This window comes from Phytophthora infestans, genomic scaffold (assembly GCF_000142945.1).
Source record: "Phytophthora infestans T30-4 supercont1.231 genomic scaffold, whole genome shotgun sequence".
Classification (NCBI taxonomy): domain Eukaryota; phylum Oomycota; class Peronosporomycetes; order Peronosporales; family Peronosporaceae; genus Phytophthora; species Phytophthora infestans.
In genome coordinates this window covers 72,442-94,586 of record NW_003303528.1, presented here as the reverse complement: position 1 = coordinate 94,586, position 22,145 = coordinate 72,442, and the positions used below count along the sequence as shown (strand labels likewise).

Genomic DNA, 22,145 nt, shown 5'->3' with positions numbered 1-22,145 from the left:
CAAAACTGCGAAATTACCTCTTCATTTTGTTAACAGTAAATAATCGAATGGTATAAGGATGTAGTTGTAGAAAAGCTGTCCATAAATTTACGTATTATACAGGTAGCAAACAAAGAGGAGTATCCGCATCAGACTTACAGCATTTACATGTACACTACGAGTAAAGGGGGTACTGCGTCCAGAACAAGTATAATACAAAACACCCTTTTGAAGTTTTTAAAAGTACCCCCTGAAAATGAAGGAGATTCTACCAGGGGAGACCCATGCTCGGTTTTAATTAGAGATAACCTTGGGATGTGAAAAAGATTGCCCAATCTTAATGCACATACAAAAAAGTCAGTATAATCGCCACTCCCCTTTTCAATTTCTCAGGATTTCCTCTTTTCGGGCACGATTTTGAAAATTCCCCTGTGGGCATATTAATAACCAGCTTGATTACAGCGTTCGTAGAATCATACGAAGCGTCTCAAATCGTATGCACCATTTTAGCCGGTTTTTCAAAGCCAAGCGAAAGATGCCGTCGCATCTTCTCCAAATGCCGCATTATTAAGAGCTCCACCAGTTTGAAATCTTCGAGACCACAAGCACCGGTAGTTCCTGCCCCCACCTATCCGGATATGTGTATTCGCCAAGTCCTGATCCTATTCGCCCTCCTTGCTAGTTGCACCATTTCAATCGATGCAGAACAGCGGGTCCTCGTAAGCGAGCAGCGCACTGTGGACCGTGCGAGATCGTTGCGTGCCGCCGAGTCCACCAACAATGAAGAACGAATAATGACAGAAATCATCAAGCGTCTTAGAACGGCAACCTGGATCGAGACCGGGAGAACTGATGACTACGTCAAGACAACGCTAAGACTTGACAATCTCTCCGGGGCTGCGCTTAAATCTGCCCCAAATTACATGTACTATGAGCATTTTTTGAACGCTCTTGAAGGACGAATATTGGAGGTATGGCTGTCCAAGGGAGTTCCCACGAAAAACGTATGGGCAACGTACAAACTGGACGATATTCCTACAGCCCAACTCAATGACAACGATGGTTTCAAGACATATCTGCGCTATGCGATAATGGAGGATAACAAAATTTTCAAACTGAAAAGCAATGATCAGCCCGTAGCGATCGACTATAGCGGCACTCCAGCGGAGTTGAAAGCTAAGGTGGATATGTGGGTCTCGTTAAAGCGTCCAAACTATTATGTCAGCAGGATGCTGGATCTGGATCGCAGATCCATAAACACCTTCAGACGTAGTCCAAAGTTTCAGCTATACGAGATGTTTCAGATGAAAACTTGGGCGGCGAAAGGTTATCCAACGAATTATTTCTGGAAAGACCACAGGTTGCATGAGGTCCCGCAACAACAACTGCAGAACAATGGCCTCTACAAGAAGTTTGTGCGTTACGCGATGATGGTAGATGACGAGAGCTTTAAAAATGGGAAGACGGTCAAGATCACGGCTGACGAATCCAAGGCGGAGATCAGCACAAAAGTGACGATTTGGGCCTCCAAGGATAGACCTTTCGAGTACGTCAAAAAAGTGCTGGGACTGAGAGGTGCCGCAGACACGACTAATGCAAACTACAAGTACTTCGAGGATTTTTTGTTGCAGACAAATAGACCGAAGAAAAGTAAATAAAGCCAGCTCATACTTACCAGTTTACATTAAATGTACTTACCAGTCTACATGAAACGATGTTTTCTGCTATTGTATTGAAGCAGCTACTGCTTCTGATTCAGCACCTTTACAATATTTAGCACCTTGTACAGGAAAACAGGCTGCTATTTTTTTGATGATTTATCTTGCATCTCCGAACAAGTGCATTGGACAGCGATTTCTCCTGACATCCAAACACAATTCTACTAGTAGAACTATGTTTTAATGAATCGACGAACAGTAAATGCCCTGACATCCGTTTGAGATTTCAGGGCTCGGACACGTCGCTGCTTGAGTCCATTTGTGTCAAAGACCAGCATTTGTCGGGTCGGCTGTCAGCACAGTAGCGCTATCGCAGCAAACCTCGGCGAGCCCTGCAGTCGCGTACATTCCCGATTGCCACACCATAAAGGATGACACATCTCCCGACAAATGCACCGGCACAAAATCGATCTCTCCCGACGATTTATCCTCCCCGATGGCGTATCTGCCTTGACATTCCAGCCCAGCGTATAACACAATTCTCGAGTCCGAAGGGATGCTAGACCATACTGCTGATCGACTTTTGCTGTTCCAGCAGTCGGAAAGAGAGTAGCACCTTTGCGCTGTGCTGAAGGAAAACCTCTTGGATGGATCTCTGGGTTTCCCACCGCTGAAGATGCGCACACGCCATGCGTGACACTCTGCTCCGAGAATTATGATCATCACGATAGAGAGGCAAATGGATGACATGGTGTTGGGGCGGAGAAACCCCAGTTGCGGGAGCTATCCGCGGTGGTGTGTGTACATGTTGACCCCTCACGTTATTTCTGGTCAAAAATGATTCATTTCATCCGAAGATTCTGGCTATCGGTGCTCCAGAATTTCAATCCTGTGGCTTACACTGTTACATTTACTTTTTTTCGGCCAAGAAAGCATGCGCAACCAGCTCTAATGCGGTTGCTCGCTCTATCAGCATGAAATAAATACAAATTAGTCAGGGCAAGTGGCTCAATTTCCCCATAATGCTGTTGTACCTTCCGGGTCGATACAGAAACAGCGCTGGAGAAACGATTTGGCTTCGGACGACAAATGCTCTGGTAGCAGAGGTGGCGCTGTAGCCATCGCGATGGTATACATAGCGGCAAGGCCATTATGACAGTTTGGCCACGGATGCTTAGCTGTAGCCATCTCGATAACTGTTGCACCGATACTCCAAATATCAGCTTTGTACCCATGACCGATTTGTTTGACGACCTCAGGCGCCATCCATGGGATGGATCCTCGAATCGAACGCAAAGATTCCTCTAAGCTTGTGGTCAACATCTGCGGAATCTGCTTCGAACAGCCGAAATCGGCCAGTTTGGACACTCCTTGCTCGTTTACCAACACGTTCGCACCTGGTCGTTGGAAATCGAATTATTAGAGATGCATTAAACGTTCAGTTTTGACCCTTGTGTTTTCGTTCCAACCTTTGATATCCCGGTGAATTATACCCATCTCGTGAAGATACGCAACGCCCTGTACGATCTGCCGAGTAAAAATCCGAATGAGATCTTCACTAAAAGCGTCGAACTGCTTGAGCATACTACACATCTCAAGTTCCACATTAAGTGTCGGGCGGAGAGAGAGAGACACACACACACCACACGTGACACGCACCTGGCTATGGACCCACCAGGAACATACTCCATGAATATATAAAAATGATTTTCGGATCGATAGCTTCCCTTGTAGCTAAGACACGCACAGATAAAAGTACATTAGGTCGCACCCCTTTATAACCAAGGAAGACGTAAAAAACCGTGCTCAACAGACCGAACAATGTGCTTGTGGCTGAGATTATTCATGAGCGAGATTTCCTCGCCAAGCTTTTGCATCTGAGTGACCTGATCGTCATTAGGACGCGAATGAATTTCAATCTCCTTCAACGCAAACAGTTCCCCCGTCGCAATATTCAGTCCTTTGTAAACCTGTCGAAATAAAAAAAAAGTTGACCTTAATGACTTCTGCCTAATAGCATAAAAACAAAACAAGTAATGATCACGAACCTTCCCGAATGTTCCTTCACCAATGAGTTCGCCTCGTTTCCACTGTGTGATGGGGTTGCTGACTTCAACTGACGAGCTGGTATCAGTTTCTGTTTCCAATTGCTGGTTGTTTGTCGGCGGTGTGGTCCGTTGGCGAAGTGATACTTCTGGTAAGGAGGAAAATGCTGCTCCTGCACCTGGGCGTCTGATGCGCGGTGATGTCGATCTTGTAAGAGACATGGACTTGGGCATATCTAGCACCGACAAAGCTGCTAAGTGAGGATGTGTCACATGTAGCTGGGAAACCATTTCGCTAGGCGTCGGCGTATCTTTCGCATGTCTGGAGTTGGAGCTTCCTTTAGTCTCAAGAGACTCATTTCCAGTTGATAACGATGAAGAAACCAAGGGAGGGCTATGCGTGGGTTTCGACTCTCGGGTACTGGAACAGGAGAAAATGATGGCATCCGGCAAACTTTTGCTCTTGGCTGCTTTACCCCAAAGACCAAAACTGGACACGGCCCTGTTTTCGATCTGTGCTTCTTGTTCTTGAATCACTTGCTCGAAAACTTCTGAATTATTGAACGAGGTTTCTTCATTTGGGTTCCAATTGATCTTCTCAGTTTCATCACTACTGTCTTCTCGCTGCTGTTGGTCCTCTCTACGGGCTGTATGCCTCCTTGGACGTTCCGGTCTCTCACAAAGCTCGGCGAGTCCTACGGGATCCGTCGACGATGTTACTCGCTCGAGGTCTTTCAACACATGTGCGGAGATAGAAAAACTGCTACTGCGTTGTAAAATTCTGTCATTGTTGCTGGTTGGCTCCCTGTTGTTATACTCGCTGCTGTGTAGACGCTCTCGTCTCTCTGGTCTCCTCCCGGAAGGTGCTCGAGGTGTTAGCGCATTCGGTGCTGACAATAAAGCTCCGTCAGCTAGCGAGAGCTGTTTGAGTCGAAGATTCCGTCCACTCGAGCTGCGATGTAGCTCAACGACCGGAGATTGACGTAGCGCGTCCACTGCTCGATGACTACGTGGCGGTGTGTTGTCCTGTGGCATAAACGAAGTTGGTTCCTGGTCCGAGATCGAGGACGAAGCCTCTGGCATCGCAACCCTTCGCATCTCGCTGGAATTGTTGGATTCTGCATCGACCGAGTCGTCGTGGAGGGTCGGTTCAATTGCAGCGGATACTTTGATCCTGTCCTCGCTCGATAGTGCTGCATATTGAGAGATATCTTTACCAGTATCCATTTGAGCGCCACGGGATCGCACCTCAGAGTCGATATCGACTTGTAGCGATATACTAGACTAATCCAGCTGCAAACAGACGACCAGCCTGCTGCTTGAAGTGATCTGGGCGGGCGCGTGCCGTTTCGGTCTACTGCAGCAGCGAGTGAACGCTCGACTCGATTTGACACGCAACTCGACAATGGCGCTGTGGCGAACTCAAATCTCGGTGGTCTCTAAACCAAGTTGGTTTAGTCAATGCTGGTTTACATACAGGACATGTCGCCTTAACCGATTGATTTTTGCCAAATGTCGGCAAACCAGTCTTATTTTATTAGGTAAACGGCATTAGTGTGCGTGTGTGCTGTTGCCGACAAGATTCCATAGTGCCGAAGTTCATGAGTGGAGTAATACCGCTACGTCGTGATGATTCAAATGCTAATCGATAAATGAAGGGCTGACCAGCGGTAGATCATAGTTACCGATTAAGGATGAACGACTTCCTCGCCAGTGAGTTATTCTATGATATTTATCGGATATTGTCCACAAAATGGAAGGTTGAAACCCCCATTTTTGGTGTACGCTTTTTTATTTTATTTTTGCAGTATTTCTTACAGCTTTGCTAAATGCACGGCGCGTCCCAAGACTGCAATCCGTTTACGGTCTATAGTTGTTATGATTTGCCCTTCGTGAAGTACACTGCAATATGTTGTAACGATCGACCTTGGCCAGCACAAACCCACCCACCTATGGGTCGTAACTCTTCGAGGTTAAGCAATCAGCTCTTACCCCAGACGTTAGTTAAGTAATCGCTCATCAACGTCAATAAGGCGCCTCAAACGAGTCGTTTTCATTGATCACTTTTGAATTTGACCAAGATCTACAAGCTCCAAGCATTTCTTATCACGATGCCCACGACTGACAACGACACGCGCATGCCTCACCGTCTTTTAGGCAAGTCAGGGCTGATGGTCTCCAGACTTTCACTCGGCAGTTGGATGTGGGCCGACGACAAGTACACGCCCGAGCGTTAATACGAGATGATGAAGGTCGCTTTCGAGCACGGCGTCAACTTGTTCGATAACGCAGAAGCGTACGGCAACGGCCAGGCAGAACGCAACATGGGAGCTGCGATCCAAATGGGCCTTGCCGACGGTATCTGGAGTCGAGAGGACCTCGTGGTGACCTCGAAGGTCTACTTTGGCTCAAAAGGATACTTCGAAGGTGGTCCCAATGATCAAGGGGTGAGTCGTAAGCACATTGTGGAGGGCACGAAGGCCTCACTCAGGCGTCTGGAGCTGGACTATGTGGACGTCATCTTTTGCCATCGCTCGGAGCCGTACACGCCTGTTGAAGAGACCGTCCGAGCTATGAACTACGTGATCGAGCAAGGCTGGGCGTTCTACTGGGGAACGAGTCAGTGGTCAGCAGCGGATTTCATCGAAGCGTGCGAGATCGCCGATCGTCTGGGACTTATCCGTCCTATTGTCGAGCAACCGGAGTATAACCTACTGGAACGTAGCAAGGTGGAGCTCGAATACGCACCGTTGTACGACAAGTATGGACTGGGACTCACGACGTGGTCTCCACTGTCGTTCGGGATCCTCACAGCCAAGTACAGCGCAGGCGCGTCTGGAGCTACACGCATGGACTTGGCGGGGGCAAAGGCTTCCATCCCTGATTTCGACGACCGGGTGGCCAAGGCAGACAGTTTGAAGCCCGTCGCCGAGGAGTTGGGCTGCTCCATGGCCCAACTCGCCGTCGCTTGGTGCCTGTCGAACGACAAGGTGTCGACGGTGCTGATCGGTGCCAGTTCGACCGAGCAACTCAAACAGAACTTGAAGTCTCTGGACGTGGTCGCCAAAATGACGCCAGAGATCAAGGCCAAGATCGAAGCGGTGGTGCCCATTTACGTCAAGGCGCCTGCAGCTGACTAGCTGTCGGGTGTTCGTGCGCGCCACCTGTGAGTTGACGGGGAAGCATGTCAAAGAACTGTAGGCAACGAGACACCGCGAACCGAATAACCCTCCTCTGCATTTAACAATAAAACATGAACCAGACCCACCCATGTGCACACTTACATCATCCCTGCTCGTTTCTCAGCGAAGAGCTCGTCGGGTTTTGCGTCTGCTCCTGCCTCTCTTGGACAAGTTCAAGTCGTCTCCTCCCGATACACGGATTATCGCTCGACGGCAGCGGTAGAGAAGGTAGAAGAGAATGCCCATCAGCAGTGCTAGTGCCACGAAGAAGAAAATAAGACCGAATGGGTTAGGCACTAGCTCAAAGAGCGTCAAGAGAACGTTGATGAGCGGTCCAGCGAACAGCACAAGCATCACGAAAAGCGTGCAGAGGAAGAACGAGGCGAAGGCGCGATAGTACTTGGGACCCATCAGCGCTTCCAACACGTAGCAAGGGTTCCACATGGCCGAGAGATGAAGACGATCAGCAGGTTCCGGCAGGAATGGGAAGTTGTTGGGCTCTCCACGACCCAATCCAGCGGCTCGTACTTCTGCTAGATGTTTCGGTAGGATTTCCACAGACACCAGCAACTCTCCTGCGCGGATCCGGTCGCCAGTGTGCGAGTCGCGCGTTGTCATCGTGAGCCAACTGGCGTCTTCAGGGTCTTCCCCCATACCGAGACGATGCATGAACGACTTGACTAGCGACTCGGCATTTTCCATGTCTGCATCCAAATCTTCTGACTCGGTCTCTTCGTCGTCATCAACGTCAGCATTGTTACCTCCCGACAGCAACGGCTTCCTATCACTTCCCTTGTCTCCTTCCTCAGAGATTGAGATGATCACTTCATCAGCACGAGGCGACCTCAAACGAGCAGCACAACTGGCATCTTCCATGGCAGAATATCCCGAGCGACGTGAAGCCCCTTCATACGGCATACTCTCAGTGCCGCGGATGCGAACAGGCTTCGGTTTGGCGAAAACGTTGACCGCCTGCTTAGTCTTGAACGCCGTCTTGAGGAACGACGTCAAGTCCACGACTGCGTCGGCAAGACAATCATCGTATACGACATCGCGGTCCCACATCTGGAAGTGAAGGTAACCTCGATCTGCCTCCTTCTCCGGGTCCAGCGGCAACTCCACGTCGAACTTCATGCGCCAGTTAAAGGACGCCCGGCCACGTTTTGCTCTCCAGTGCGTGTCAGTGCTCTGCGACTTGTCATCGCGACTCTGCAGCCAGCACTTGACAAAGAGGTCGCTCAGATCCGTGAAATCTCCTGCAGTAACGTTCTTCGCCTTGTAGACGACAACGCGCACTTCGAACATCTGTGGGGGCGGCAGCGAGATATCGAGCGGCCTCACGACGTTCATCTCCTTCCCCGTGAGAACATCTACCCACAAACGAAGACTTCCTTGAGGGAGGGTACTAGAGGGGGCGAACAACGGACGGACTTCCAACGGCTTACGACGCTCCACCCTCTCCGGAGACAATCCAAGCTCTTGCCACTTGGCATCAAACCACCGATCCTCCAGATCGATGAGCGTGGCACCGACAAAGTCATCGCCATCCACTGTACTCCCAACTGCAGTGCTCAGCGCCTTACTTAGTCCAGTCGGGAGCGTCGGAATAGCAAAGAAATCGTAGTCCAGCACCTCCAGTTTCAGCTCTGAGGCGCCGGGTAGATCCGCTTTAAACTCGTACATCGTGTGGAACTTCGGAGTCAGAGTCTCAGGCTGGTAGTTGTCCCGGTCGTTGAACATTTGCTCACGACAGCGACCGTCTCCTAGACTCACACGGAGATAAGGATCGCATCGGTTGTTCGCGTCCTTCGGTTGCAAGTTCAGAGCGTCCAACACGTATACGCGAACAAGGTATGGCTGCGGGTTGAGGAACTGGTCCAAGTCGAAGAGAGGAGGATCGTCGCGAGACTTGAGGACACGCACGATGCCTTTGAACTTCCCGACGGGACGATACGTGTCAGCTGAGTCTTCGTTCGAGCCGCATCCGTCGTGTGACGACGAGGCTCCACGGAAAAGCGCAAAGGTCTCGAATGGAGACTTGAGCGTGTCTTCCAGCTCCCCCTCGACCACTTCGCGTTGATGCATGTAGTGTGGTAGCTCGTCGTCGTCGTCGTCGTAGATGCCAAAGCTCCCGGACGAGCACATGCCAGCCACCGCGATCTTTTTCGTCTTGCCTGAAGGTGACTTCGCTGCCACTGAGCTTGAAGATCTCGCAGTCAAAACATGAGTGGGGACTGTGCCCGGGAACGTTGACAAATCGTTTCCATAGTCCACGTACGGGTTGCTGCCACGAGTAACGTTCTTGCTGCTCTCCTCAACGTACAAAGGATTTGGTTCTCCATTCGAAAGCGGCATTTTCCTGCTCAAGTCCACAGAGCAAACGCCAATCACAGGCTTGTAGAAGCCACCAAGTAATTGATCGTACACTGTGATGTTGAGCCTCGGCGCGAAAAGCGAGTCGAGTGGCATCTTGACCGGGACAACAACTCGCTGCAAGAAGTTGGGGTTGCGGCTACTCGGCTTGGACGACGGGTTCGTGAACTTTGGCTTGTTCGTCTTGGTTATTTCGCCCACCTCAAACTTGGCAAACGGCGTGTTGATCGGCATGAAGCCTGTTGGTTGCAGCCCACGACATCCCAGACACATGATCTCGATAAACGCTTCCTCTGCAGGAGGACGAATCGACTCGGGAGGCTCCACGATAACTCCAGGCGTGTCTTTCTTGATGAGGTCGAAGGACAACAGCAACTCGCCTTGCGTATCTCCAGGCTTCTCGTAGCAAATAGGGTACCACTTAGGACGAGGCGCCGCGTATTCTCCACTGGCGCGAACCTTGGAATACACAGACGACGACATCTGCGGGAAGTCCACCAGACTGAACTTCAGGCCTCCAACGTAGTCATCTGCATCGTATCGATCCCAGTCGTAAACCTGCAGCGAGACCTTGGGTAGAAATCGCTCGTTATGGGGCAGCTCAACGTCAAGGACAACGGTCTCATAGAAGCAAGGATCTCTCGTTGACATGCGCGTGCTGACTTGACCCTCCGAGCCCACACAAGCCACCTTGACGTACGGGTCCAAGAGTCCGTCGTAGTCGGTAGACGGCAAGCATTTCCCTTGAAAAACGTGAACAAAGAGCACGTACTTCATGTACTGCACCGTCGTGCTCGCGTACTTTCGCCATTGCTGCGCCACCTCCTCCTCTCTCTGACCCTTTCGGTCGGCATCCTCAAGACGCAGGTTCATCAACACGTTACCCGTAAAGTCGTGGTCTCGGAGCTCATCCAGCACTTTATCTTCGTTGAGCACCACCCAGTGAGGCGGCTCAATGGCTTTGAGTGCCTCCGAATCTTGGCAAAACAAGTCGTGGGCTTTGAAGCGGGCGAAGCAGATGCAGCGCGACTCGTTCATCGTCTTACGTACGAGATGGACGAAAACGTCGGGAACTTGGTTCAGATCCTCGGGGAGTTCGACGTCCACGACGTCGATATACTGGTTGAAGTGGCAGATGCCGGACACGTTGTGCACTCGAGAGCTCTCGACACTGTGGCGACCCACGGAAATGTTGAGCGACATCCGCGTATTTCGGTTCCAGTTAGTTTTGCTCGTGAAGACAGGGATCTCTGTCCCGTAAAACAGAGCAGCACGCAGCGTGTAGCGCTTCATTCGTGGCGACACGGATGTGTTCAGGAGGTTGCGTACGTGTGCTTCGTCATTCACCGATTGCAGGCCGTCTTCAACGCGTAGAGACAGCAGAAGTCGTCCACGGTACGTACTGGCGTGAAGTGGATGATTCTGCATCAGCTGCAGCGGGCCAGAGTCAGTATCATAGCCCACTGGAGGACCATACAGGTTCGCCCAAATGTGCTTGAACTGGTTGGGATACCGCTGCACTTGCTTGAACGAGAAAGGCTGCAGGATGTTAGCTACGAGTTGATCGGCTGTCGTCATGTCCCAATCCCACATCGAGATGAAAATATTGTCGCTCATCGTTGGCAGAAGAATCGGGAACCACAGCTCCTGGTTGAAGGGGACAACGAGGTTTTCACTCCCTTTCACTGTCACCTTCTTGGTTTCCAGCACGTCCTGGCCAGCGAAGTACGCTCGAACGTAGCCGTCGATGCCTCCATGCATCATCATGCTGTAGTCCATGTCAGGCAGATCTTGAGCTCGATAGATGGTAATGACCAGGAAGTTGAGCTTCTGAGTCACGCGCGGTGGCACGAGCACCATCGAGTTGATGTCTGCCTTCGACTTGACCAAGTGCTCGTCCGGGTCTTTGTCTTCTGCAGGATCGTACAGCTTCATTTTATCTCCAGGGCCCAACACCACAAGAGAAAGTCTGCGAGACAAAGCAATGGCACACAACAAGTCAGCAATTACTCGCCCAGCAATGAGTCCGACAAGGTAGATACTGAGTATGCACTCACAGGACGTAGCCTTGGATGCTGTCGCTATTGGCTGCTCCACTGCCGACTAGAGCGACCCACTTCCGCTTCAATTCGTGGTCAGGCTGGAAGTACACGTACGGAATGTCCACCGAGAAGAAGCCAATGAGGTCATCGAGAGCTCGAGAGATCGCTGATCGGTTTGCGGACGAGCCAGGTCCATCGGCGTCAAACACGGAGATCTTGATGCTTCCCTGCTGGACAGTATCCTTGTCCAGCTTGCGAAAGTTAAAGTACAGATACTCGTCAAACACACACGACAGCTGTTTCTGCTTCACCACCGAGTGTTGACGCTGTCCTAGACACTCAACCGACACGACCGGATCGCACAGACCGTTAGCGTCCATGGGCTTCAAGTCGCGCACTTCAATGATCCGCACGCGGACCTGGTAGTCGCCGGACAGAAACTGCACATTGGACAGCTCTGCCAACATCTTCTGACGCTCTTCTTCACGCTGCTTACGTTGAGCTTCGGCTTCCTCCCGTCTTGCATCGACGTCATCGTCGTCTCCATCGTTGGCGTCTTCGTTCGTGTCTTCACTGGGGTTAGCGTCGTTCCCACCATCGTCGTCGCCCGCATCGGAGCTTCCTGGACGACGCAGGCCTCGACCACTCGGCACTTCAGTCACGTTGTCGGCTTCTCCCTGCTCCAAGCTGCTGATATCCTGGTCGATGTACTGCATATCAATAGCCAGGGAGATCTTGCCGTTCCCATAGTTCATTTTGCGTTGGGGGCTGATGTCACTCGGCGCGTCCTTGTCCTTGGATTCCGGCTGCTGCTCCAACGCCAGCCAGAACGCCTGCTTGTCTCCTTGGAGCCGTTTGGCAAACTCGTCCAGATCAACGACACAGCGTCCCATAAAGTCGCTCGTGAGCAGATCGCTGTCTTCCATGGTCAATTCCAGTAGCTGCTTCTCGCCCGGAGTGATCGTAAAGTAAAACCTCTGTCGCCATGACGGATGCAGCGTCTGCTGCTGCGTTTTGGTCCGTTGCGACTGGTTCTTGGTGCACGAGAGACGCACGTACGGGTCGCTCGTAGCTTCAATGCCCGAGCCGTCACAGGCAAGCAGCCCCGTCGCCTCCAGAATCGTCACAACATAGAAATTCGGAGGTTTCGTCGGCTCCTCTTTCTCTGTTTCCACAGCAGATGTAGTTGATGCTTCTGCTGCAGCTTTTTCTTCACTAGCGACGGGTATAGCACTGTTCCTCGGGGAAACTGGAGCCGACAACTGTTTGGGCGACGCTGACTTCTTCTTGGGCGTCTCTGCCCCTGATTCTTTCCGTGGAGGGGCCATGAACTTGGGCTCGTACGTCACCTGCACTATCAGCTCACCGCATTCCTACAGCAGCAGCCATCAATACTACTATATCATTACACTACGAGGCATCACAGTGCCTCCTCCCTCACCTTTCCGGCGGCGTCCAGCAGCGGCAACTTGTGCGTCATCTACAGCCACAGCACATATAACGTCAATACATTCACTCCAGCTCAAGTCTCCTCCACTGTCTGTACCTGCGTATCCGGCATTAAAGTCTCGACCTGCAATGACGCGCTGCCCAGTAGCACGTCCCGCCCGCGCTCGTTGAGTCCGAAGACCTTGAAGTTGACAGCATCACCAAGCGGTTTCTTCACGCCGAACGTGAAGTTCTGCGCCCACTCGGGAGTCGCTGTCTTGGCCTTAGCAGCTGTACGCAGCACCACGTCACCGCACTGAGCCTGGCAGTCTGCAAACACAGTTCGAGTGAGAGAGACACACACCCAGAGCTGCTGATAGACTACACACAAGGGTCGAAGGCCGCGTCGCCGCCTGCTTGTGTCTCGCCGACGCCCGTGGCGCCCACCACCACCAGCCGAACGCGAGGAGTCTCCACCTCGGCCATCGTCAAGGCTTCACTTGGGTCAAAGTGCGGAAAGATCGCTATGCTGATTTACTTCAACACCATTTGCACATCAAATTGACCCTCACTCTCTTGGAAAAGAGTGAGGGTCAGTTTGATGTGTAGGTGGTGTAGGCGGTCTTTATTATTTCTAACATCCTCTAGCTAGAACAATGCGTCTGCTGCTTCTGGTCGTAGCGCTGCTAGGCGTCACCGCCGTCTTCGCTGCAGACCTCAAGCTGCAGCTGGATGCGGACCAGCCTGTCGCCGTGACACTCGCAGATGGCACTACACGTGAACTGACTGCTGCTGAGTTCGAGACGTTGGCCACGGAGCGCGCGAAGGAACAAGCCACTATACAGACCAAGGACGACGACGAGACTGTTGAGTGGAAGCACCAGGAGCTGAACGAGATCCAAGCGAAGGACCCGCAGTTCGCGCTTCTCATTGACCTGGCCAAACGCGCCTTCCAGGAGATACAGCGTCACGGATACGCGCAGGGTTACGCGCTAGCGGGGTTTAGCGAGCAGGAGGCGAAGCAGACTTCAGCCGACTACTACGCGGAGCTGGTGCTGCGTGCCAAGAAGGAACCAAGTAGTGGCGTAGCAGCCAAGACGGGCACAGGTAGCAGAAAAGTTGAGAAGGAGGGAGAGGAGACGCCGCTGAGTTACGAGGTGCAGCTTCTATTGGATGCCAAGAGTACGTTGTTGTTGACTGGGGGAGTTGCTGTGTTGGGCTGCTTGACTTATATGTTGCTGACGGTGACCTATGATAACAGAACGCTTCTCGGTGGTTGCAGCTTGGGAGTTGAGCGAGAAGGAGCCACCGCGAGGGCAAAAAAAGAAGCGAATGATGCGGCTGTCCATCCAGCCGACTGCGGCGTTGATGGAACGCGAGGCCAAGCGAGATCAGGGCAAGCCAGCGGTGGCGATGTGGCTATTGGCCGGCGGCATGGCAATGGTTGCAGCGGGTGTGCTCGTCATGTACAACACGCGTAATCCATCCCCAACGCCGAAGCCGCGACGCCGCTCCAGCGACGTCTGGGAGCTCGTGGACGAGAACGACAAGCCAATCAAAACGGACGAGCCCGAGAATTCAATCAAGACGGACAAGGTCGACAAGAAGAACGACTAGTGCGGTGCATAACGCTTACCAGGTATATTCAGTCGGCCGATTTGCAAAGTTTGTTTGTGAGACGGAGAGTTTTCTACATTTGTTGCAAAATGCAATGCCTGATAAAGGATCCTGCTATGTAGCAGCTTGTCACGCTTGGCTAGTCGCTGGCTGCACTGCAAGTTACAGTGCAACCTGCAACCTCACAACGCGACCTTACGAAGTTAGCCATTACACTCGCAATAGACACGACTGGAGTTCCAATCGTAGGAGCGGGGTCGTCGATAGCGAAAGTGAAGACGAAAGTTCCGGCATCTATTGTGGAGCTTTTAGCACAGTACTGGTACAGTACATGTATGCGTTTTTACCGTTTGCTGGATCTCTTGGAGTATATCGGGCGGCAGACGTGGAGAATGTGGGTCGTAGTATTGTGTGGAGGGCAAGTTTCGCTTTCAAAACATCTGCTTGTCTGGCTCTAGCTGATTGGCTGATGCGATTTGCCTCTTTTCTGCCAATGACATTAAAATTCTTCAACGGCATACTAAGTGCAAGTGCTCGCTTCTCGGTCACTAAATCAGACGCAGGCAGCCAGTCAGTCTCCACTATCGATTCCAACGCGGAAGTGCGTCACCATGGCGACGCTAAGTGTGCTGATCACGGGCTTCGGCGTTCGCGATGGCGCACCCGACAGCGTGGTACGTCTGTGTGTGTGCTATATTGATTGCAACTTCTCTGGGCGCTCACGGGTCTGTGGTTGCGTAGGTTTTCCTGGGCACAGTACAGCAAGGCGGCGGCAGCTCGTGGACGATCTACCGGCCGTTTGAGGCCTTCCAGCGGCTTGGACAGCAGCTTGCCATGATCTTTGGCCAGGCTGTGCCTGCGTGTCCTCCGCGAATGTTCGACGTGCGCTTCCCAGACTCGCTAGAGAAGGCGCGTGTGGATCTGAGTATGTGGATGATGCAGCTGCTGCAGCACCCGCCAATCTACCAGTCGCATGTGTTCGTGGACTTTGTCAGTTCCGACGCCAATATGCCGCCTCCAGGAATGCAGAACGCGGCACAGACTGCAGCACGCAACATCGGAGACCTCGACATGGACGAGATGTTTGGCTCCACTACAGACGACGACCCTCGCTCGCACGATGAGCTTCACGATGACGACGTATGTGCGCTGCGATTGGCAGTAAATATGAGGGAGTCTGATTAACTGTTTTTATCGACTGCAGATGTTCCAGTTCGACTACAACACGGACATGTCTGGCGCTGGGCTGGACCAACAGACGCTACTGGAAGAAACGCAGATGCAGCACGAGCAACAAGTACAAGAACAGAAGAAACGCAGTGAGAAGGTCACTCTGGAGGATTTCGTCATGATTAAAGTCATCGGCAAGGGGAGTTTTGGCAAGGTTTTACTGGTGCGTAAGCGAGACACTGGCCTCATCTACGCCATGAAAGTTCTGCGGAAGGAAAACATTATCAAGCGCAACCAAGTGGAGCATACACGCACAGAGCGTCACGTTCTGGGCTACGTGCGTCACCCGTTCATCGTAGGACTCAACTACGCCTTCCAGACGTCCGAGAAACTATACTTTGTGCTCGACTACTGCGCAGGAGGCGAGTTGTTCTTCCACTTGGGCAAGGTGCAGAGGTTCCCAGAACACCGCGCCCGCTTCTACGCTGCGGAGATCACGCTAGCGATCGAGTACGTGCACAATTTGGACGTCATCTATCGCGATCTGAAGCCGGAGAACGTGTTGCTGGATGAGAATGGACACATCCGTCTCACAGACTTTGGACTGTCCAAGGAAGGCATCCAGGACGACTTCTCCGGTGCGAATTCGTTCTGTGGGACACCCGAATACCTCGCGCCCGAGATTTTGAACCGCTCGGGCCACGGGCGAGCTGTGGACTGGTGGTCTCTGGGGGCATTGCTGTATGAAATGCTCACGGGTCTGCCGCCGTTCTACTGCCGGGACCGTGACCGTCTGTTCGAGAAGATCCGTAAGGGCGATCTCAGCTTCCCCAAGTATCTCTCGCCTAACGCCAAGGACCTGCTGAAGAAGCTGCTGGAACGTGACCCGACGCGACGTCTGGGAACGGGTCCTACCGACGCTCGAGAAATCAAGAACCACCCGTTTTTCGCAGAGATCAAGTGGGACGCGTTGGCCACAGGACAATTGCCACCTCCATGGCGCCCAACGTTCTCGGGCGCACTTGACACGTCCCAGTTCGATCGCGAATTCACGGATATGCCCGTCGTGAGTCCAGACAACAACGTACGCGGGATGGCGATGGCTATGGGACGACGACCTGCCAATGGCAACGCATACGGCAGCAGCCTCACAGGCAACGACCCGTTCAAGGGCTTCACGTACACGGAAGATTCGTATCTACAGGACGGACTACCAGGTCGCAGTCCTGCGCGGGGAAGTGGCCGTGTGCGGCACCACAACATGTAGCCACACTCGAGGCACGCTGAAGCGGGAGTCAATAAGGAGAGAGAGATCCAAGACATTGTATTGGACGTTGTAACAATGTCTGGCTTGGGGGGACTGACTCCATGAAGTTGAGAAACCCTCATCAGACTGTAGGGACAGGAACAAAAGGCAAGGGGGCAAAGGGTATGTACATATATTCGCTGAAACTTCTGGAGCAAACGTCAATTTAGAGGTAAAAAACCGTTTTCAGCACTATGAGGCTTGGCCACTCGATATTGACATTCACTCTGCTAGAGTGCTGGTCTCAATCTGGTTTGCCATGACCCGAAAGAGCCGTTGAAACAGTTCCGGTGAGTATTTGTCGAAGTGAGTTACAGCCATGTGATTCCTCTCCACACGATGAACGTACCAGACCCCGCGTCGCAGCGTGGCGAAGGCGAGATGATCCGTTGGGTCACTGGGGTTGAGCTCATTGAGCTCATCTCGGTACAAATCCGCAGACACTTTCTTTGAAGCTGTCGTGACGTCGGCTTCCTGCGAGAGTGACGAAGATGTGGACGTTGTCGATTCGGAGTCGCCGTCGGGCATGACGGAAGCCCACGGTTGCAACATCGAGTAGAGGTTTACAGCTCCGTCGTTGTCGCCCCACAGGGTCCGATCGAAGCCGTCAAAGATCACATGAAGTGTGGCAACATGCCGTCGCATGACTAGCAAAAGCGCATAAAGAGAAGGAATCGACGCGTAGTCCAACGCTCGAAGTCGACTATAGAGAACGGGGATCAGTACGATCAATGCTAAGGTAAACAACAACCTCATGGGCCTGCAAACTACAGCAGCAACCATCAGGACGAAGACGACGAGTATCAGAGCGATCTCGACTGGAGGCAGCGTCACGTGTAGAAGTTGCCACCGAGACCAGGAAGATCTTGTCCATGTGGATGAGCTCAGCGTTGCGCGTCATGCGTTCTCGAGGCAGGAGGTTGAACACCGCGAGGTCGGTGGAGCTGATGCGACCGTAGGGCGACAGGATCTCGCGGAATGTATTGACACACTGCCATTGCGGCATTTTAAAGTCGAAGATTTGACGAAGTATAGGCCAGTCGGTGTGCAGCTTGAACCAAACACCCAACGCAGCGCCGATAAAGTGTCCGAGAGAATACGGCACCATTTGCAGGTCGTGCAGTCCGAAGAGATGCGTTATCGTCGAGCCTGTGAGTGGACCAGCGACGGAGACCAAGCTCATGACCCACCGATGATTACTGCCGACACCAAAGAAGCCGGCGCAGATTAACTGATACAACTCTAATGCAGTGGTGGCCCCGAAGCTGTGACCTACTAAGTGAACGGGGATGCAACGGGCTTTCGTACGTAGCTCCAAATCGGTTGTGTCCTGCTTCTCGACTATGATCTTCCCCGTAGTCAACTTGCCCTCCATACAGCTGATAAAAGGCTTCACAAGCGCGATCGTGGTCGGAGCTTAATGCCCCAACGTCGACCATGAGATGGTTCTGGTTCATCGTGTTCAGCGCTTCCTCTGGCCAGTAAGGCGACCACAGATTCCAGAGTGGACGAGTTCTACCATACCCGAAGACTCCATGGATCAGCACAACGGGGAAGTTGGTGGGGGTTGATGCCATGTTTTGGTTGCTGCTTGGTGATGCTGGACGGACGACGAAGATTGGGGAATGACCTGGGCAATCGGTCGGCTCGTTGGCAAGAATGTTTGCAGTGTCGGACCCGATTAAAGTCCTACGAATGCCATCGAACTTGAAAGAACGGTCAAAGATAGGCTAGATATGGTGGATTACATCTACCATGGAGATGCATGTCTTTAGTAGATTTATGACCCTCAAGTCCTGTGTGTCGCACTCGATATGCTATTTGTTATTTTGTGCTTGCCCAGTAATAATTTGCTTCGTCACTCACTGCGAAGACTCTCTTGGCTTTGATTTCGACGGAAAACCCACAAAGTTTTCGACTTCTGACGGGAAGCCTGGCGTTCACAGTTATCAGAGAAGGTCGTGGAGACCGAATCCTCGTCGCTTTGTTCGTACTCTTAAGCAATTCGTGTGAACAGATCTCTGTATAACGCACAGGCGTCGTTGTCCCAATACGTCCCAGCGAAGTGACTCGCACGGACACTCCACACGTACCAACGGCCTTTTTCTAGTCGAGTTGGCACTTGCTCGACTATTTGTCTCTTCAAGTTTGGGTGCCACGGCTCCCTCATTGAGTGCGTATTCACACAGCCATCGTTCAGTATCCAATCACTAGGATTACAGCCAGGAACCACAGGTGGAGACTTTCTAACATGGTAGTGATTAATCCACTTGAAGACGTTCAGGATCGACACCGTCATGGAACTCATTCGTCTGAGTTTGTGCAGCAAGAAGATGGCGAACAAGACGCGTAGAAATCGGAATTTTGTGAAAAACTCCAGCCAACTTCGGAATTCCCCATGACGAGAAATTATCAGTAGTAGTAGAGACAATGCCATACCGTCTCGAATCGGTGAAGCTTTAAACCCGGACGAGGACACAATGGTCAATAAGTGCAGCTTGTCCAGGTGCTCGAGTCGAGCGTTGCGTTGGATGCAGCGAGATGGTACCATATCGTGCACTCCCAGGTCTTTGGATTCGTTCACGGGTCCGTTCACAGCCAACATTTCCAACATCGACACATTGCTCCATTGATCCCAGTGAATATCGCACGCTGGTTTAAGTACCGGAAACACTCTATAAAGCTTGAACCACACCACAAAGGCGGCATACAGGAGATAGATCGGACTGCCTCGAGTCATTTTACCATCCGCAACCCCAACCATGTGAGCCATTGTGGCTCCTGTAAGCGGTCCAGCGATCGACACGATGCTTTTCACCCACCGATAGTCGCTCCCTACGCCAAAGAAATCAACACATAGCAACTGGTACAGCTCGAGAGCTGTAGTGGCTCCAAAGCTGTGCCCCACCAAGTGGACCGGATTGGATTCGTTCCAGTCCGAATGCAACGGGGTTTTGTATGAAGCACCGTAGCGTTCGTGTCTAGTTTCTCGACTGTGCTGTTCACCGTAGTCGACTTGACCCCCGTAGAGCTGGTAGAAAGCTTCACATGCTCGATCGTGGTTCGAGCTTAATGGGCCTACATGCAGCACAATGTGGCTCTCGTTCAAAGCGTTTAGCACCTTCTCAGGCCAATACGGCGACCAGCGATTCCACATCGGACGGGTCTTGCCGAAGCCAAAGACGCCGTGGATGAACACGACAGGGAGCTTGGAAGTGGTCCCAACGGTTGGAGGTCTCCATCGTACACAGTCAAATTAAAAAGAAAACTGAAATATTTGTTGTTGTCGAGGTCGAGTTCCATCGACTCGTCCCACGATGTTGTACTCTGCCTTTTCCTTTTGTGAAGTTTCAATTTTTCATGTAACATGCAGTACTGTGTCATTAGCTGTAGAACGGAGCATTACCGTGGCGGTTTGTTTAATGACACGCGCCACTGGGTTTTGAACTCGTCTCGTTCGTACTCTTTGCTCATCAACGTGAATAAACTCTTGTACAGATCGGCTGCGTTGCTGTCCCAGAAGGTTCCAGCGAGGTGGTTGCTGTCCACACGATAGACGTACCATCGCCCCTTTTCAAAGCGTTTGGCCCCGTGAGCCTGCTGCTCGTCGTCCGTATCTCGGTTGAAGCCATCGATGGAGATGTGAGACTCGCAACGTATCAATACAGTGTCTTTCAATGACGAAGAGGACGATGTCGCTGGAAGAGAGGGCGCCGGTGGTCTCAAGTCGTTGCTGCTAAGTGCTCTCTCCATCTCTTGAGGCTTGGGAAACCACGGTCTCAACATGGAACGGATGTTCACGACGCCGTCGTTGTGTTCCCAGCTATTAGCCTCAAAGCCGTCGAAGATCATCGGAAGACTGCGAGCACGACGTCGAATGAGCCACTTGAGCCCGTACATGGACGGCATCTTAGACACGTCGAGTTTCTTGAGCTTAAGCCACAAGTAGCACACGACCAAGACGCTAGCAAAGACACGGAAAGCGCGACGTCTAACCAGCGCAGGGCACCATTTCGGAAACCGATTCCAACGTAGCAATCCCAGCACGGCAAGAGCCACACCTTCGCCAAATGGACGATACACCGTCTTGGGCGACGTGGTGATACTCAGCAAATGCAGTTTGTCCATATTTTGCAGCTGAGCGTTGCGCGAGATGCGGTACTCTGGTATCGTGCCATGCACGACCAAGTCTCTCGATGAATTGACGGGTCCATCGGCTGCTAGTAGATCTTTGAGCGAGTATCTGCTCCATTGATCCATGCGGAGATCCGCTGCGTTCTTAAGTATTGGAATCTTCCAGCACAGTTTAATCCACGTGCCCAACACGATGGACATCAAGTGAACGATGCCTCCAGGCACCACTCGGCTGGTCTCCATACCGATCATGTGTGTCAACGTTGAGCCAGTCAACGGCCCCGCAATGCACGTGATACTGGCCACCCACTTGTGGGAACTGCCAACTCCGAAGAAATCCGAACTCAGCATCTGGAACAGCTCAATGGCCGTCGTGGATCCGAAGCTGTGTCCTAACAAGTGCACAGGGTTGTCTTCGCCCCAATCGGGGAGCAAAGCCTTGTCGAACGTCTCTCCATAGCGATCGTGGCCTAAGCAATTCTAACGTCAGTTTGTTTTTCTGCAAATTTCGTTTTTTTTCCTGCCAGATAGATAGATACATATAGATAGATACCTGTGTCAGTTGAATGTTTCTCTCCGTAGTCCACTCGGCCCCCGACCAACTGGTAGAACACCTCGCAGGCGCGATCGTGATCCGAGGATACGGCGCCTACGTCCACTAGCAAATGGTTGGGGTTAATATCCTGCAGCTCCCGCTCGGGCCAGTATGGAACCCAGTGACCCCACAACGGCCTCTGCTTCCCGAAGCCGAAGACGCCTATTAGACATTAGCGAATGATTGGATATCTGTGGCGATGCACTGGATGGAGTTATGGCTGTCCTGGTAGGACTCCTACCGTGGATGAGGACGACGGGGAACTTGGTGCGTGCGCTCATTCGGGCAGCACGGAAAGTATAGCGAGGCGGCGGTGACCCAACGAGAGCGGTAAACTTCAACGTGACAAGTCCGACGTGACACCTAATCAGCGTCGAGAAACTGAAATCTTTTGAGTTTTTTTAGGGTTATCGAGCAAATAAAAACGATTGCAGAATCAAGATCAATTAAAATACAAAGAGTTGCCCGAATGAAAATCTGCCAAATCTGAGTCGAGTCGACCCTAAACCTTTTCAGATAAATACCCCTTTCCGGACAAAGTATACCGTATAGTAAAGGGGGGCGACCACACATTTTTCCCGCCTCGGGGTCTGAATACTGCTGGACGATCGCCACG

General features: G+C 52.0%; 8 protein-coding genes across 8 annotated transcripts; 4 read left to right on the top strand and 4 right to left on the bottom strand.

The window, feature by feature from the left end:
- Window positions 1–617: 617 nt before the first annotated feature.
- PITG_21190 (secreted RxLR effector peptide protein, putative) lies at window positions 618–1,637 on the top strand (the record flags this gene model as incomplete). Its single annotated transcript, XM_002895186.1, has 1 exon — window positions 618–1,637. One exon carries the CDS (start codon window positions 618–620, stop codon window positions 1,635–1,637), a length of 1,020 nt encoding a protein of 339 aa, XP_002895232.1.
- Window positions 1,638–2,547: 910 nt separating this feature from the next.
- On the bottom strand, window positions 2,548–4,765 carry PITG_21189 (mitogen-activated protein kinase kinase kinase, putative; the record flags this gene model as incomplete). Its single annotated transcript, XM_002895185.1, has 7 exons — window positions 2,548–2,603; window positions 2,672–3,034; window positions 3,107–3,222; window positions 3,297–3,371; window positions 3,453–3,607; window positions 3,686–3,993; window positions 4,105–4,765. 7 exons carry the CDS (start codon window positions 4,763–4,765, stop codon window positions 2,548–2,550), a joined length of 1,734 nt encoding a protein of 577 aa, XP_002895231.1.
- Window positions 4,766–5,925: 1,160 nt separating this feature from the next.
- On the top strand, window positions 5,926–6,754 carry PITG_21188 (voltage-gated potassium channel subunit beta-2, putative; the record flags this gene model as incomplete). The annotated part of the gene is made up of 2 exons (XM_002895184.1): window positions 5,926–6,674; window positions 6,730–6,754. The coding sequence occupies 2 exons, from the start codon at window positions 5,926–5,928 to the stop codon at window positions 6,752–6,754; spliced, it is 774 nt and encodes a 257-aa protein (XP_002895230.1).
- Window positions 6,755–6,899: 145 nt separating this feature from the next.
- Window positions 6,900–13,193, bottom strand: PITG_21187 (myoferlin-like protein; the record flags this gene model as incomplete). Its single annotated transcript, XM_002895183.1, has 7 exons — window positions 6,900–9,033; window positions 9,100–11,206; window positions 11,295–12,438; window positions 12,514–12,652; window positions 12,721–12,759; window positions 12,826–13,037; window positions 13,097–13,193. 7 exons carry the CDS (start codon window positions 13,191–13,193, stop codon window positions 6,985–6,987), a joined length of 5,787 nt encoding a protein of 1,928 aa, XP_002895229.1.
- Window positions 13,194–13,352: 159 nt separating this feature from the next.
- On the top strand, window positions 13,353–14,324 carry PITG_21186 (uncharacterized protein; the record flags this gene model as incomplete). The annotated part of the gene is made up of 3 exons (XM_002895182.1): window positions 13,353–13,889; window positions 13,969–14,240; window positions 14,313–14,324. The coding sequence occupies 3 exons, from the start codon at window positions 13,364–13,366 to the stop codon at window positions 14,322–14,324; spliced, it is 810 nt and encodes a 269-aa protein (XP_002895228.1).
- Window positions 14,325–14,935: 611 nt separating this feature from the next.
- Window positions 14,936–16,951, top strand: PITG_21185 (RPS6 protein kinase; the record flags this gene model as incomplete). Its single annotated transcript, XM_002895181.1, has 3 exons — window positions 14,936–14,998; window positions 15,066–15,464; window positions 15,529–16,951. The coding sequence occupies 3 exons, from the start codon at window positions 14,936–14,938 to the stop codon at window positions 16,759–16,761; spliced, it is 1,695 nt and encodes a 564-aa protein (XP_002895227.1).
- A 71-nt stretch (window positions 16,952–17,022) lies between these two features.
- Window positions 17,023–18,377, bottom strand: PITG_21184 (uncharacterized protein; the record flags this gene model as incomplete). Its single annotated transcript, XM_002895180.1, has 3 exons — window positions 17,023–17,492; window positions 17,635–18,065; window positions 18,109–18,377. The coding sequence occupies 3 exons, from the start codon at window positions 18,375–18,377 to the stop codon at window positions 17,023–17,025; spliced, it is 1,170 nt and encodes a 389-aa protein (XP_002895226.1).
- A 1,372-nt stretch (window positions 18,378–19,749) lies between these two features.
- PITG_21183 (uncharacterized protein) lies at window positions 19,750–21,810 on the bottom strand (the record flags this gene model as incomplete). The annotated part of the gene is made up of 3 exons (XM_002895179.1): window positions 19,750–21,404; window positions 21,488–21,691; window positions 21,771–21,810. 3 exons carry the CDS (start codon window positions 21,808–21,810, stop codon window positions 20,203–20,205), a joined length of 1,446 nt encoding a protein of 481 aa, XP_002895225.1.
- Window positions 21,811–22,145: the final 335 nt, after the last annotated feature.